This window comes from Cricetulus griseus, chromosome 2 (assembly GCF_003668045.3).
Source record: "Cricetulus griseus strain 17A/GY chromosome 2, alternate assembly CriGri-PICRH-1.0, whole genome shotgun sequence".
NCBI classification, from domain to species: Eukaryota; Metazoa; Chordata; class Mammalia; order Rodentia; family Cricetidae; genus Cricetulus; species Cricetulus griseus.
Window position 1 is genome coordinate 377,523,400 of NC_048595.1, and position 16,024 is coordinate 377,539,423.

The following is a 16,024-nucleotide window of genomic DNA, read 5'->3' on the forward strand; positions in this document are numbered from 1 at the left end:
GAGAGTGTCCCTGAGTCCTCACAAATATTTTCCAAGCTAGTGTCTGTGACATGAGCTTGTAGGTTAAGATATCTTTATTCAAATAATACCAGCCAAGTGCAGGCCAGAGCATGCCCAGAGGCAGCAAGCTAGGGAGGCCAGAGAAAGAGAGAGATCCCATGTGTCCCCGCACCTTAAGGACCCCCTGATCATCCCCTGACCACACCCTGACAGGCGTGGTTAAGCACACCTGTAGCCAGCCCTTAGGAGGCGTGGTGGTTACGGTGTCTCCCTACAAGTGTCACAGCTTCCTGTTTTCACACTTGGAAGGCCACTGCTCAGAGATCATACTCTTCATTCATGGCTTGGATTCCACCCTTGATTCTGCTGCTGCTGGACAGGGTAGCCCTGGGAAAGTCACACGCTTATCTAGCTAGTGTCTCTATCTGCAGATAAGCCAGACAATTTCCCCACCCCCCTACACACACACACACACACACACACACACACACACACACACACACACACACACACACACACACACACGGTGTTTGGGAAGGGCAAGCATGTGAATTCTGGTTGTCTAGTAGGCATTCATGACTCCATCACTACTAGAAGGTCTTTTGTTTGAGCCTTCTGCCACCAGCCTGGGTTAGTTTACCATCTACTGTCTGGAGCCTCAAAAATTAATTAAAGAAGAAGCAAGGAGGAGGAGGCATTTTTAACCATTCTTTTTAAAGCAGTACCGAGTGGCAGCCATTGTTCAGCGGAGCTCTGTGCAAGGCCTGCTGGTATTTTTGTTCCTCGCCCTGGGCTCTCAGACATCTCTCTCCGGGAAACTGATCCGCCCCCAGGTTTATTTTGAGCATCCCCCACTGAGGTGGCACCCACAGTGAGAGGTGGCCCAGGGCTGCAGATGGCATGCAAGGAAAAAGGGGAGAGTGTCACAGGTCCTTTCTCCCTGACTCCACAGGGCCCTGCACTCGACCCAGGCTTGCAGAGAACTCTGTGTAACACTTGCATGGGGACAGGTGGTGAGGTCCTGGCTTGTTACCCCTGCCTCCCTAATTATAGGGAGCTCAGTAAGATGCTTACAGCCTTTGCTTCTCAAATAATGGAGGGCCATCAATATGAACAATTTCCTTGTCCAGGCTCATTATGGCTGTGGATATTCCTTGTAAAGGCTGACCTGGAAGGAGGTCACAGGTGAAAGGATGTCAGCCGGTCATGGACTTACACGTGTCTCATGAAGAGAGAAATAATGCCCAACAAGGGCAGGGTGTGTCTTGATGGCCGATTGCTTGCCTAGCACATCCCCAAAAGACCTGGGAGACTTGAGAAGACCACACCCTTTGGGTAGTGTCTGGTTGAATTGTGGGACCATAAAGAGAGTCAGGACAACTTTGCCAGGCTTCATCTTCACAGAAGCCCTGGAGGGCAAGCTGGCTATGTATCTCATGTATGGGCAAGTGGGGAAACTGAGGCAGGTGACTAGGCTGCCCAGGTGACCTGGCAAGCAGTTATCAGGGCATGCTCTGGGATGCAAAGGGCATCTATGGATGATCACAACAGAGTTGGGGCACAGGCAAGGAAGACACTCGGAGTAGCCCCCATCAGTGTTTCCCTGACTAGACCTTGGACTCCTCTCAAGCTGGGCAGGGCCACCCTGAAGCCTCACCTTGACCTCAGTGAAGGCCGGTTAAGGTGGCAAGTGAAAAGTAAAGGCTTGTATGGAATAGGCACCAGGCGAGGGGGTCCTCCCAGACTTAGGGCTGCCCCACTCCGGGATGTAGAACCATCCCAACTCCCGGGGGATGTGTTCTTGGCCTCCCCAGTCGTGGGTGACTCAAAGCTCATTGGGTAGCTCCTGTCAAATAATCCAGGCTTTGGGGAAAAAGAGGATTATGGGATGGTTTAGTGTCTGACATTTTAACTCTGTGAGGGGAGAGAGAGGAGAGAGAGAGAGAGAGAGAGAGAGAGAGAGAGAGAGAGAGAGAGAGAGAGAACCTACAACCAAGGAGGGCTTCCTGGAAGAGATGACACTGAGCTGAGGCTGGATCTTGAAGGATGACCATGAGTCATCAGTTAGAAAGACAGGTACAAGGGAGGTGCAGGACCCAGAACTTCCAAGAAGGTGTGTGCAAAGGGTGTGGTGGACAGACCATGGGGCAAGCAGGGCTGCTTATCCACTGAGGGTTTCAAGAATACTTCTGTCCTCAGTGCAATGGGGAACAGGGAAGGCTTGTAAGCAGGAGAATACTATGTCTGCTGAACAAACTTCTTCTAAAATGTGTCCTTGCGATGGCACCTGGTTCACAGCAGAGGGCAGAGACATGACTCCAAAGTGGACTCCATCTTGGCCTGGTCACAACTTTGACCCTGAGCAGTCACTTCTATCTGAGCCACATGTTTCCTAACTATTAAACGGGGACAGTGTAGGCAAGATTGAAGCTTAGATGATAAGTGCCTAGAACGTGCTTTGCATGACTGCCCCGGGGAGGAACACCTGCTACCATTGTCACCATGGCGCTAGGCTTTGCTTGAGGGGTTCTGGACCTCTGCATGTCCTTTTATCTACCCCTGTAGAGGTGGTCAAAGACTGGACAGCCTGGGGCTGCTAAGCCCAGCATTGGGCCAGGATGAGCTCCCTGTACTTCTAGATGTAAGCTGCAATTTTCTGACATGGACTACTTGCTCTTTCACAGGGTGCATGTTAGGCATCCCTGTTAGATTTCTCACTGTCTGTCTGTCTGTCTGTTTGTCTGTCTGTCTGTCTGTCTGTCTGTCTGTCTGTCTGTCTGTGACTTTTGTGTTGTCTTTCCTTTCCCGGCATGTCTCTGACTTCCACCATGTCACTGTGTCTCAACCGATTCCCTCCCTTTTCTCCCCCTAGAATAGGATCTCACGTAGCCCAGGCTGGCTTTGAACCCGATATGTAGTCAACAACGACCTTGAACTTATGATTCTCCTGCTGCCAACCTCTGGCATGCTAAGATTACATGTGTATACTAAGATATCAAATTAATGGGTGTGGTGATTGCACTTAGGACCTGGTGAATGTTAGACAAGCACCATATCTCTATCTGTCTGTCCATCCACCCGGCTTCCATCTCTCTGCATCCCTGCCTTGTCCCTTCCATCCCCCGCTTGGCCTCCTACTTGTGGTGTCTATATTCATCTGTCTGCCTCTCTCCAGCCTGCCTCTCTCCCAGAAAAATGCTCTTGGGAGTGATGGATGGTCCATTAGAGAAAGATTAACAGGTGTGTGCTGCCTGGAGAAACAGCTGTTGCGGGGGAGGAGGGAGGCGAGTTAGTGACCTTTCTGAAGCGCAGTGGCTCCAGCACGGTTGGAGGGAACATGCACACATTGTATTCGGCTAAGAGCCAGTGGATGGCCATCAAGGACCCGTCAGCAGCCACCCTTCTCATCTCCGAAGATTTAATTTGGGTGGGCTGAGTGAGCAGTATCAGAGTCCTTCCCACCTACGCCCTTCCCAGGGTCCTGCTCCCCTTGCATTTTGTGAGTCAAATGTAATTATGGATGGAAATGGGTCCCTCTCCTTTTATCTGGGCTTGAGAGGAACTGGCAGTTTTATTGGATTTCCTGGGCACTAGGGATGGGAAGCTGGTGGCTGCATATTTTTTCTTTCTTCTTGTAAGCCATATGGAATCAAAGTTGGGCCCTTGGGGTTCCCTGCTGCTCTCGGTGGAAGGGCTGAGTTTGGAGTTAGGGTGCTAGCAGGTGGGAGATGGCTTCCTGTCGTGGCACTTGCTTGCCATCCAGCCCTTGCCCTGGCTGGGAGTTTGGCTTGGTTATCCTTCTCTGCTCCCCTGTGTCACCAGCTCTCTTCCTTTACTTTCTACAGGAGGCTGCTTGGCTCCCCAACACTTACCCACAAGCCATAACTAGCTCTACCAGTGTTGGTGGGTCTGGCTTTGTTTTTAAGGTGATCCGTGGCACTCTGCCACTGAGAGTGGGCACCCTCTGGCCCCTTCAGGAACATAGGCCCTGGGAGCACAATGCAGGTTCTTGGAAGACCTATGTGATATACCCAGGAGTGAGCAGATGAATGAGCGAGTGAATGGCTGGTTCAGGCAGGATTTCTGCGTGCTTCATTGGAATCCACTATTCCTGCTGGGTGGTTTTGTGCAAGACAGCCCCTACCACCCAGCCGGTTTCCTTATTTATCAGATGGAAAGCTCAGTGGTGGCTTATCAGTCTTTGAGGTTCAGTGAGGGAGGAATAAGTGGCCATTCTTTTTCTAGATTCAGGCAGGAGTCATTGGTATACCCCTGAGCATAAGCTAGGTCCTTCACTGTGGAGAGGAGGGACTCCTTGCCTGGCCCTTAGCCAGAGACTGGGAGTCCAAGAGGCATGCAGTAGGAACCCTGTTTTTTATTTCCACTTCCTGGCCCATCTGTAACATGGCTAGTGTAATGTCTCCCAGCGCACAGTACCTGCACCACTTGTGGTGCCTCACTCCTTAGTAGATGCCACTTTCCAGGATCCAAAGGTAGCACAGCTAAGAAGCCCGACAGACTGCAGTGCAATGACAGGGACCCAGTAGGGTCACACATTCTCTGCCCCCACATCCCACAGCCCGAGGAGCTAACCAACATTCTGGAGATCTGTAATGTTGTCTTCACCAGCATGTTTGCCCTGGAGATGATCCTGAAGCTGGCTGCCTTCGGGCTCTTCGACTACCTGCGAAACCCTTACAACATCTTTGACAGCATCATTGTCATCATCAGGTAACCACACTGCCACCCCGAAGCTGAGGAGCAGGAGTGAGAGCCCCAACCCTCAATAGCACAGGAAGTCTCTGAATGACAAAGGAAATCATTACCGACAGGCAGTTATCTAAATAACGAATAAACTGGTAATTTAGTAATAAATGCTTCTGCATTAATGCGCTCAATAGAGGTAGCAGCGAGTCTGAGGCCACCAGAGTTCCAAACAGGAGTTGGAAACACACAGAAATAGCTACATCAATCATTATGCAACCTGAAGATATCGGCTATTTTGATTGCTCATGGCTATGGCTGATTCTCTGGTTTGTTGTTTACATTCACAATCAAAAAAGCATGCAACCTCAGAAAGAGGATAGTGACAATCAGAGACTTGAGAGGCTTTAGACAAAGACTGCTGCCTCCTCCTCTTTGTCCTTCTTTCCCTGTGAATGTGCCCGTGTGTGTAGGTCAGAGGACAACTTGGCAGGAGTCACTTCTTGTCTTCTATGTGGGTCCTGAGGATTAAACTCAAATCATCAGGCTTGGTTGCAAGCTTCTTGACCTGCTGAGCCATCTCACCAACTCTAGAGCCACAGACCTCTTAATGTAGTATCCAGGGGCTCCTGGCTAAGAAACCCTGGTTTAGGGGGTGCTGTGGAGTAGCACCCAACAGCATTTTTTAGACGGATGATGTAAGCTGTTTCTCTGTCCTTCTTGCCCTGTCTGCCTCTTCCATCTTCCCATCCCCTTGGCCTCCTACTGACCCCTGCAGCATATGGGAAATCGTGGGGCAGGCGGATGGAGGCCTGTCGGTGCTGCGCACCTTCCGGCTGCTGCGGGTGCTGAAGCTGGTGCGCTTCATGCCGGCGCTGCGGCGCCAGCTCGTGGTGCTCATGAAGACCATGGACAACGTAGCCACCTTCTGCATGCTGCTCATGCTCTTCATCTTCATCTTCAGGTGAGCCACCACCACCCAGGGCTCAACACTGGGGACCTGATGGGGGCTGTGGGCGTGAGCCTGGGATGTGGTGGCTGATGGAAGATCCTAGGGACAAAGCTGCCAGGATCTGGCTGTGAAGCCCAGCACCATCACTCAACCCTGATGGCTCCGGGCAGGTCCTTCCTCTGAGTCTCAGCATTCCCCTCTATTAACATGGGCTTGAGATCCCCCTCTATTCTGTTTCTGGGTGACCTTGGGCGTTGCAGAGAACTCAGTGCACGGTCTCATGAGCCACTCCCTTCCTTCCACAGCATCCTTGGGATGCATATCTTTGGCTGCAAATTCAGCCTCCGCACGGACACTGGAGATACAGTTCCTGACAGGAAGAACTTTGACTCCTTATTGTGGGCCATTGTCACAGTGTTCCAGGTGAGTGACAACTGAAGCTCATGAACTTCAAGGGTGTGTGTGGGAAATGTCTGAAGAGCAGGTCTGGGAGTGGCTGAGGCTGACAGCCTGGGCTTGGGGGGATCCCAGGGCTGAATTGTGTCCTTCTCAACAGATCCTCACTCAGGAGGACTGGAATGTCGTTCTCTACAATGGCATGGCCTCCACCACCCCATGGGCCTCCCTCTACTTTGTTGCCCTCATGACCTTTGGCAATTATGTACTCTTCAATCTCCTGGTGGCCATCCTGGTAGAGGGCTTCCAGGCCGAGGTAACTATATCCCTGGGCAGGTCACTGGGCAGCAGACAGGGAGTCAGGGAAGACAAGAAGACTGTGTTTTGTGGCCAAAGTCCGTGTTAACCTCTCAGGTCCCTGTTCTGAACCAGTTTCCCCATCTGTAAAAGGGGGGTGGAAGCACCCACTGAAAAACCCCAAGGGCAGGGTAGGAAAAGGCAGAGCCGACCTGTTCCAATGTGAGCTGATCTTCCAGGGTGATGCTAATCGCTCCTACTCTGATGAGGACCAGAGTTCATCCAACATGGAGGAGTTTGACAAGCTCCCAGAGGGCCTGGACAATAGTGGGGGTAAGCACATGTTCACTTTCCGCTCAGGGTCAGAAGCCTTCCACAGATCCCCAGATGGACATAAGGCACAATGGCTTCCCCATGAAACCTAGGCTCAGGCACTGCTGTCTGTTTTGTTTTGTTTTGATTTATACCTGAAAGAGATGTGTGGTCTCAGGGAAGGACATCCACAGACCTCCTGGGTTCCCCTAGAGAGCCCACCTGCTTCCCTTCCCACATGGGGCCCTGAGTTAAAGCTCCAGTGTCTTAGGATGTGGCCTGTGTCCTGTTCATGTCTGATACCACTAGGGAGCCTCTTTCCAACCAAGCCCAGTGTCCATGGTAACCCAAGGGGACAGTCCCTGCCTGTGAGCATGGGAGTGAGGTCCTCCTGCTGCGTGGAGGTCTAGTCCCCTCCCAGAAGAGAGGGGAAGGTTCATGAGGAGGCAAATAAACAGCCCTGTAGGGAGAAGTAGGCAGAAGCCTCCAGGACTTTCAGGTAGAGGATGCCTCCCTAGAAAAGGTCTCCATCTACACATATCTACTTCTGATTGTCTCATGGCTTCTTCTGCTCTTCCGTCTGTCTGTCTGTCTGTTGTCTTCATCTCATACCTCCAGATCTCAAGCTCTGCCCAATACCCATGACACCCAATGGACACCTGGACCCTAACCTCCCCCTGGGTGGGCATCTGGGTCCCACTGGTGCCATGGGCACTGCCCCCCGCCTCTCACTGCAGCCAGACCCGGTACTGGTGGCCCTAGACTCCCGCAAAAGCAGTGTCATGTCACTGGGCAGGATGAGCTACGACCAGCGTTCCTTGGTGAGTCCTGTGGGTGCTGTGAAGGATGCTCCCTGCTGGAGGTGGAGGGTACTAAGGGACTGAGGCACGAAGTGCCCTGCCTAGGGTACCACTCTGTCTAGTCTAAACCAGACAGGGTCTGTGTTTATGGTAATTCTGGTGTTCTGTGCCAGAACAGGTCTTGGTAACTGGAATGAAAGACTGTGGTCTGGGGGAGAGACCTGGGGTTTCATCTTGGCAGCAGTGTATTGACTTCGGGAGTAAGGCCAACTAGAAGTTTAATCTGGTCTCTGCCACCTCTGAGCTGTGTAAAAGCGAGCAAATTTATCACCTTTCCCTGAGCTGTAAAGCAGGTCCTTTTTACTATACGCTTTTCTCAAAGAAGGAGGGGTTTTAACCCGAATCGTGCATTTGAGTGGGTGGGCTCACTCTAGCATGGCTTGCAGGAAGTCTGTACCTTGGTACTAGATTATGGTGTGGGTGGCTGCTAATCCAAGCCCGGGCCTCTCCGCAGTCCAGTTCCCGGAGCTCCTACTATGGGCCCTGGGGCCGCAGCGGGACCTGGGCCAGCCGCCGCTCCAGCTGGAACAGCCTGAAGCACAAGCTACCCTCAGCTGAGCATGAGTCTCTGCTTTCCGGGGAGCGTGGTGGCAGTTGCGCCGGGGCCTGTGAGGGAACCCGGGAGGAGGCGCCAGCCCGCATCGCACCTCTGCATGCCCCGCATGCCCACCACGCACACCATGGACCCCACCTTGCGCACCGTCACCGCCACCACCGCCGGACGCTGTCCCTCGACACCAGGGACTCAGTGGACCTGGCAGAGCTGGTGCCTGTGGTGGGTGCACACTCGCGGACTGTTTGGAGGGCCCCGGGACAGGCTCCCGGGCATGAGGATTGCAATGGCAGAATGCCTAACATCGCCAAAGATGTCTTCACCAAGATGGATGACCGCCGTGACCGTGGGGAGGACGAGGAGGAGATCGACTACGTGAGTAGGGACCGAACAGGACCCATGAGAAACTGGACTGTGAAAGCAGTCTGCAGGGCAGGAAGAGGCAGATCCGAGGGACCTGGTTTTGGGTGGTCCTGGAATGGTGGGTGGGGCTGGAGGGCGGGGCTAGAACTGCTCGCACCTGACCTACCCTGTCACCAGTCCTTTGGTTGGGGACTGGGGGAAGAGTTCAGAGCTCATCCCGTGCCCCCAGTTTGTTGGCTGGCAGAGTGGGAAGAGGTGGGCCGTTCTGCACAACGCCAACCCTGGCACCCAATTCCTTGCCTTGTCAGACCCTGTGCTTCCGCGTCCGCAAGATGATCGATGTCTACAAGCCTGACTGGTGCGAGGTCCGTGAGGACTGGTCGGTCTACCTCTTCTCCCCGGAGAACAAGTGAGTAGTGGCTGACTGGGAGTGAGGGCCAGAGGATAAGGGTGACATGTTTAGGAGAGTTCTTTACCAAGCTGGGCAGGGCACCTCCACATACCAGACAGCGGAAGGTCTTCAAGGGAAGGGGAGGGTCCAGATGGCTCTCCTTGGCTTTCCTGAGCATCCTTTTTTGTTTTAAGCCAGCCATGTGCTGGGGAGGGTCTGGGCAGATCCACAGACTGCTTGAAAGCTCAGACGAGCCCCTTCCTATCAGAGGCCTTTGTATTGAGTGTTAGAGGCAGATGGTTGGCCTCATTATGTCAGTGCATGGTTGGGGAAGAGGCTCCAGTTGGGCACCTTAGGCAGCTGGTGAGTGGCTACAGGAAGGGAGAGGGATCCCTTCCTCTCAGCCATTCTGGTCCCTGAGTGTGTGTATTGGTTCGCTGTCTTCCTTCTGGTTGGAGTGGGAGGCAAACTGACCCTCCTGGGGGTTCCTTGACTATCACTTAGGTTCCGGATCCTGTGTCAGACTATCATTGCTCACAAGCTCTTCGACTATGTGGTCTTGGCCTTCATCTTCCTCAACTGTATCACCATTGCTCTGGAGAGGCCCCAGATTGAAGCTGGCAGCACTGTGAGTGGCTGCAGCCCTGGGGCTGGGCAAGAGGGTCACAACGCTGGTGATGGCCAAGGTGGGGGAGCCCAGAAAGAGCTCAGCCAAGCCAGACACTTAGAATGGAGAGAGAGAGAGAGAGAGAGAAGAGAGAGAGAGAGAGAGAGAGAGAGAGAGAGAGGTGTGACTGGGAGCCTGCCTATGAGAGCGGAAAGCCACTACACTAGATCTGAGAAATAACGGCTGATCCGGGATGAAGCAGAGAGTTGACCAGGCACTTGGGCAGTTGTGGAAGACTTGGACTCACGGATTCTCCCACTCTTTCAGGAGCGCATCTTCCTCACGGTGTCTAACTACATCTTCACAGCCATCTTCGTGGGCGAGATGACACTGAAGGTTGTTGTGGGCTTCACCAGGATCCTTCCCACCCCCACCTGGAGCCCCTGGCCTAAGCCTCACCTCTCCTGCTGGCCTGGCCCTCAGCAACATTCCACAGGCCCCAGAGGTCCACTCCTGTTGGGCTCTAGAACCTGAGTGGAGCTTCTGGGATGAGAGGGGATCAGTGGCAGGCAACCTCTCCTCCAATGGTCAAACACAGTCAGAAGGGCACATTTAGGTAGAAGCAACACCCCGGGATGCTTTCCAGTGTGGGTAGTTTTGGATTGAGATCTCGTAGTCATGCTCTGAGACCATAGCTTGGAGACTTCCCTGGGCTCTGTTCCTTCCTGTCTATCGCCAGCCTTCAGAAGAGCTGTCATTAGCCATACCCCACCCATCGCCTCCTTAGAGGAGGTGGACCTGACCTCCTTTGTCCTGTCCCTGGGGGTAGTCTTCTGAACACCTCCACTTCCCAAGGCTTGACCCTAACCCCGCCCTCAGGTGGTTTCTCTGGGCCTGTACTTCGGTGAGCAGGCATACTTACGAAGCAGCTGGAACGTACTGGATGGCTTCCTGGTCTTTGTGTCCATCATTGATATAGTGGTATCTGTGGCCTCCGCCGGTGGAGCCAAGATTCTGGGGGTCCTCCGGGTCCTGCGGCTCCTACGCACCTTACGCCCCTTGAGGTAAGGATCCTGCTGCAACGTATGGGGGTGGAGTGGAGGACAAGTGTTGCCGCACTGTATAGGGAAATTGCCCAAGTCTAAGTGGACCATTATTCTGGCTTGACAATGCAGCCTCCCAAAAGCATTGGGCCAAGCAAACCATGCTGCTGGGGGAGGAGTCAAAGAGCCTAGGGCAAGGGCTCAACTTGCTTCCACGGTGTTACCTCCTCTGTGTTCTTGGGTGGCTTACTGCCATCTCTTGGTGTCACCTCTTGGGGGTGGTGTTTACCCTGTGGGGACTGGGTGTGGGGTCAAGTGCCCTTCTATGTATTGACCTAAGTAGAGATTGCTGCTCACCCCTTGTCCTAGGTAACCTGGCAACTATCGCTTCATTTCCTATTGGGACCTCACCTTTCAGGAGGTCTGGTGAGTGTGGACTGAGTTGAGGTTGTCTCTCTGTTGGCTCACAGTGCCCTGTCCTTCCTTGCCTGCCTGCAGGGTCATTAGCCGGGCCCCTGGCTTGAAGCTGGTGGTGGAGACACTCATCTCCTCCCTTAAGCCCATCGGCAACATTGTGCTCATCTGCTGTGCCTTTTTCATCATCTTTGGCATCCTGGGGGTGCAGGTGAGGGGGTGCCCACTTTGTGGGGTGACAAGAAGCCCAGCACAGACTATTCATACCCACTCCACTGCACCTGTGTTCACTCACTTGGGGATTCGGGTGGTCTTGGTGGAGCCAAGTGAAGGTGGCAGACCCAGCTTGGGGTGACTGAGCAAGGGGCAGGTTGTGAGGGTCAATTCCTTCCCGCCTCTGACTGTGCCTCCCTCACCCTGAGCAACCAGCTCTTCCCTCCTTTCATACAGCTTTTCAAGGGAAAGTTCTATCATTGTCTGGGAGTGGACACCCGAAACATCACCAACAGATCTGACTGTGTGGCTGCCAACTATCGCTGGGTGCATCACAAATACAACTTTGACAACCTGGGCCAGGTGAGCACTTCAGGGGTCACAGGTCCAACTCTAGTCCTGCGTTGTTGGGACAGACCCCATGCTTTTTCTTTTCTCTCTGGGCAGCAGTTTCTCATCCTGTAAAGTGGGTGGGGGTGCAGCTCTGATCACAGTAGGTGTGAGGCTGGGACCCTGTGTGCAGACTCTGCCAGCATGTGAAACTTGGCAGGCATTTCATGAACACTCATTCTGGTCTTGCCTTCCCACTCATTCTGATCTTGCCTTCCCACCTAAGGGACAGTAATGGGAGTTTTAGAGCCGTCCACTCCTGGGCATACATCCTAGCTTTTTTTTTGGTACATGTGTTTCTTCTTCTGTCATATGGGATGTGACAGCCCAGTAGGTTAGTTGAGCTAGTGATGAGTCCATGTGACCCCCTGGCCTGGTGGCTTCTCTTGCTTAGCAATTATGTCAGCATTTGGGGTCCTACTTTGCCTTTGATCCCATCTCCTGGGACCTGATGTATTTGGCTAGTGTTTCAGATGAGAGCTTTTTCCAAAGAACCTCCTTTTCCATCCCTACAAAGGCCTCAAGGAAGAGAGGGGACTGTCTTTTCCCCCAGGGTGCAAGAAGAAGCAGAGTCTAGACTAGTAGTCCTTCACTGGAGCTCCCTCACTGGTGGCTGGCTGCTCACTGGTGGCTGCTCACTGATGGCTGCTCACTGGTGACCCCTCACGGGTGGCTGGCTGCTCACTGGTGGCCTGTGGTAGATTTCCTGATGCTCCCTCACAGATCCACACTCTCACACTTGAGTTAACAACAGAGGCTGAGGTGACGCCCAGGACTCCTGAACTTCTGATTACAGTTGCTGGGGATTCATCAGGTGACAATGGCACAGCCACTCAGGCTTGTCAGGAAGTGTCCCATCTAAAGGCTCACTGGCCTTTTCACAGGATCCTGTGATCCTGCCATGGGTCAGGGCATGGGAGTGCATGGACATTCTTGCTGGGACATTCCATAGACAGTTAACTTCCAGAACTGAGATGGTAGCTCAGGACTTTGGCTCCAGTTCTCCTTCTAACCCCACAATAGCAGCTGCAGGGCACACAATAGGCACACAGTAGGTGCTCAAAGAGGCTGCATCAGCTGAAGGCACAGCTCTACTACTCAGGAAGACCTCTTTGTCTTTTGGTCTCCTAGAGGCAGAACAGTGGAGGACTGATGTACACACATCCCTCACCCTTACCCCTTCCTTTGTCTTCCAGGCTCTGATGTCCCTCTTTGTCTTGGCCTCCAAGGATGGCTGGGTGAACATCATGTATAACGGACTGGATGCTGTTGCTGTGGACCAGCAGGTGGGCATGGCTTGGGCCATAGCTGATGAGGATGGTGGGGAGGGACCTATAAGTCACCTCTGGCTCTTGGTCTCCTAGAACCCACCAGGCTATATCTGGAGCTAGACAAGGTGAGGAGGGTCAGGGGTGATGAGTATACTTGTAAGTGTTCCTCTACTCCTTGTCTGCCTCTCTCCTCTTCTTAGCAATGGACTTCACACACTATTCTGAGGTTGGCTGCCTCCTGCACACTTTGTTTATGGATGGACGAATAAGTGGCTGGTGGATGAGTGGCAGGTTGAGTGGATGGAAGAAGGCTGGGTAGATGGATGGATGGCAGATGGATAAGTGGTGGGCGGGTGGGTGTAGATGGAAGGATGAGTGAATGGATAGATGAATAAGGGCGTGGGTGGTAAGGTGGATGAATAGATGGATGGACAGGTGCATAGATGAATACATGAGTGGGTGAATGGATAGATGGATACATAGAAGATAGATAGATAGATAGATAGATAGATAGGTAGATAGATAGATGAGGGGTCAGGTACACCTTTAATTCCAGCACTCAGGAGGCAGAGGCAGGCAGATCTCTGAGTTTGAGGCTAGCCTGGATTACAGAGGGAGTTTCAGGACAGCCAGGGTTACACAGATTGCCAGCTTCAAAAAATCAAAAAAATATAGATGAATGAGTGGGTGGGTGGATGGATAGATGATTGGGTTTATGGATGGAGAGATGTGTGTGTAAATAGGTGAATGGATGAGTGAGTGGGATGATGGGTAGATATAAATAGTTGGATAGATAATGGGTGGATGGATGGTTGAGTGGGTAGATGGGTGGGTGATGGAATGGTGGATTGGATATTTGGTGGATGGATGGATAGATGGGTGTGTGGGTGAGTGGGTAGATGAATGGATGGGTGAATGGGTGGGTGGATAGGTGGATGAATGAGTGGGTGGATGGGTGGGTGGGAGGTAGATGAGTTGGGTAGGTGGTGGTTAGATGAATTCTTGCATGGGAGAATGGGTGGTAGGTCAATGAAAAGGCAGCAGACCAATGTGTGCAGAAGGCAACCACAGGCGCAGGGAAGGAGAGGTCAGCCCTTTTGCTGACCTCCTTACTCATGTCAGGCCCAGGCTAGACATTTCCCATTTGCTGTGTTGTTTTCACCTTACACTTTGGAGGTTAACTGTCCTAACTGCCCCGTGACAGTGAGGCTTGGTGAAATCATGTGCTCGTCTGTGGCCTTGCTGTGCAGATCGGCTTCCTCAGCTCTCACTCTGCCTCCCTGCAGCCTGTGACCAACCACAACCCCTGGATGCTGCTGTACTTCATCTCCTTCCTGCTCATCGTCAGCTTCTTTGTGCTCAACATGTTTGTGGGAGTGGTTGTGGAGAACTTCCACAAGTGCCGGCAGCACCAGGAGGCTGAGGAGGCCCGGAGGCGCGAGGAGAAGCGGCTGCGGCGACTGGAGAAGAAGCGCCGCAGTGAGCAGATGGTGGATGCTGGGATGGGCAGGGTCTCTACTCACCGCTGTGCCTCCTGGGCAGGGCCCTAGGGTGGGCCTGATGAGGCTGCTGGGCCTTTGGAATTGGAGGGGAACAAAAGATTGTATCCATCATTTGCCTTTGGCCCAGCCCTTGTCCAGGTGCCCTGAGCCCATTAGTAATGACATCACTGCCCACCTGGGTGAAGCCTGTGCAGGGTACGCCAGTGCAGGCAGAGACAGTGAGGCAATCTTTTGTATGGGCATCACTGAGTGGGAACTTTCAGAACACAGCTCCTGTCATGTTCTTCCTTATGCAAGTTGTATACAGTTTCAGGGATAGTCATCCACCCCTAGATAGCCAGCCTTAGGACTCTTGACTCTGCCTATCAGACCTACAATCCTTATCATGGGCCTTTTGGGGGGTATTTGAATAATGTGTACCCTAGCATCTCTGCTACCTGCCCCCAATATCTCATGGTTCCCTCGTGGTGCCCCAGTTGGCAGAGGTGCACTAACTGTCATCTGGGATCTGGTGTAAGCTAACAAGCATGCTTCTCTCTTGCTTTCTCCCTAACCATGGTCTCTCCCTCCTTTGTGATTCTCTCTCTGCTTGGTCCAATCCTGTATGGTCTGTGCTACTCTCCCGTGCTCCCTGCAGAGGCCCAGAGGCTGCCCTACTATGCCACCTACTGTCCCACAAGGCTGCTCATTCACTCCATGTGCACCAGCCACTATCTGGACATCTTCATCACCTTCATCATCTGTCTCAATGTGGTCACCATGTCCCTGGAGCACTACAACCAGCCTACAGTGAGTCTTGGGGTTGCTATCTAGTCTAAGGCCATGTGGTGAGAACCAGCCTTGACAGGATTCCACCTCAGGGACAGGGCTGAGTAGAGGGCCACATGACCACAGCGTCTGTGAAGTCCCTCCATGATGGGCTTAATCCAGGCACTTGCTGGGAGAAGGTGCTGGTGAATTAGAAGCTTGAAAGAAAAGGTCACTCCTTCCAAGAGTGTGGGGAAGGTGGCATTGTTGAGCAGCCTAGAGCATGGGTGGTTGCCGTGTGTTAATATGGACTCTGTGAGGTATGGTGCATGCTTAAATCAGAACAGTAATGTCAGTGTTGGGAGAACCTTTGGGGTTTCTGGATGAAGAGGTTGAGCCTCAGAGAGTAGGTAGCAGAAGCCAGAATTGGAACTTAGGTTTGTGTTCAAAGTCTACTGGGGCCTCCACTGCCCACTGAGTAGCCTGGGTCTAGGGGATGACTTTCTGGGGGCAGGCCCATGGCAGGCATCCTTGGGGTGGATGTCAGACAGCATGCCTAAGAAGAATGTAAGGGGAAGGTGCTTTCTAAGACTCCTCTGGGCAGAGTTGGCAGGAAAGGTGGAGTCAAGCCTCCAAGTGAAGAATTTGCATTTTTCTTTAGTGGACAGAGAAGACTACTACGAAGTGAACAGTGGCAGAGTGAACAGTAATTGTAGAATTTCCAAATTAATGCGAAGAAATGGGGTTATTGCATTTTACAATGACCAATTGTTTGTCCTGTGCTCAGCACTGAATGTTAGCTTATTTAATCATCACAGCAACTTTCTGATAGGCAGCTGGGGTTATTTTCTAAAAATCTTACTTGAAGAAACTAAGTGTCAGAGAGGCCAAACACTTTGCCAGGTGACAGATTAAATGAGGGGAAAGTGCTAAGCCAGTATTCAAATCTATGCAGTCTGGTTTGGGGATTCTTAATCACTACCCCACACTGTCTCCAAAGAGGAGGAAC

General features: G+C 52.6%; 1 protein-coding gene across 1 annotated transcript in view; it reads left to right on the plus strand.

Moving 5' to 3' along the window:
• The window catches only part of LOC100769169 (voltage-dependent T-type calcium channel subunit alpha-1I), a 102,201-nt gene that overhangs the window by 63,541 nt on the left and 22,636 nt on the right, over positions 1-16,024 (plus strand). The window contains exons 10-25 of the mRNA XM_027404045.1: positions 4,580-4,731; positions 5,483-5,668; positions 5,962-6,079; positions 6,213-6,368; positions 6,589-6,682; positions 7,280-7,482; positions 7,976-8,449; positions 8,746-8,846; positions 9,333-9,456; positions 9,763-9,831; positions 10,315-10,499; positions 10,977-11,103; positions 11,343-11,468; positions 12,692-12,781; positions 14,053-14,245; positions 14,906-15,057. Coding sequence (XP_027259846.1) covers positions 4,580-4,731; positions 5,483-5,668; positions 5,962-6,079; positions 6,213-6,368; positions 6,589-6,682; positions 7,280-7,482; positions 7,976-8,449; positions 8,746-8,846; positions 9,333-9,456; positions 9,763-9,831; positions 10,315-10,499; positions 10,977-11,103; positions 11,343-11,468; positions 12,692-12,781; positions 14,053-14,245; positions 14,906-15,057 — 2,550 coding nt within the window. The remainder of the gene's footprint in view (positions 1-4,579; positions 4,732-5,482; positions 5,669-5,961; positions 6,080-6,212; positions 6,369-6,588; positions 6,683-7,279; positions 7,483-7,975; positions 8,450-8,745; positions 8,847-9,332; positions 9,457-9,762; positions 9,832-10,314; positions 10,500-10,976; positions 11,104-11,342; positions 11,469-12,691; positions 12,782-14,052; positions 14,246-14,905; positions 15,058-16,024) is intronic.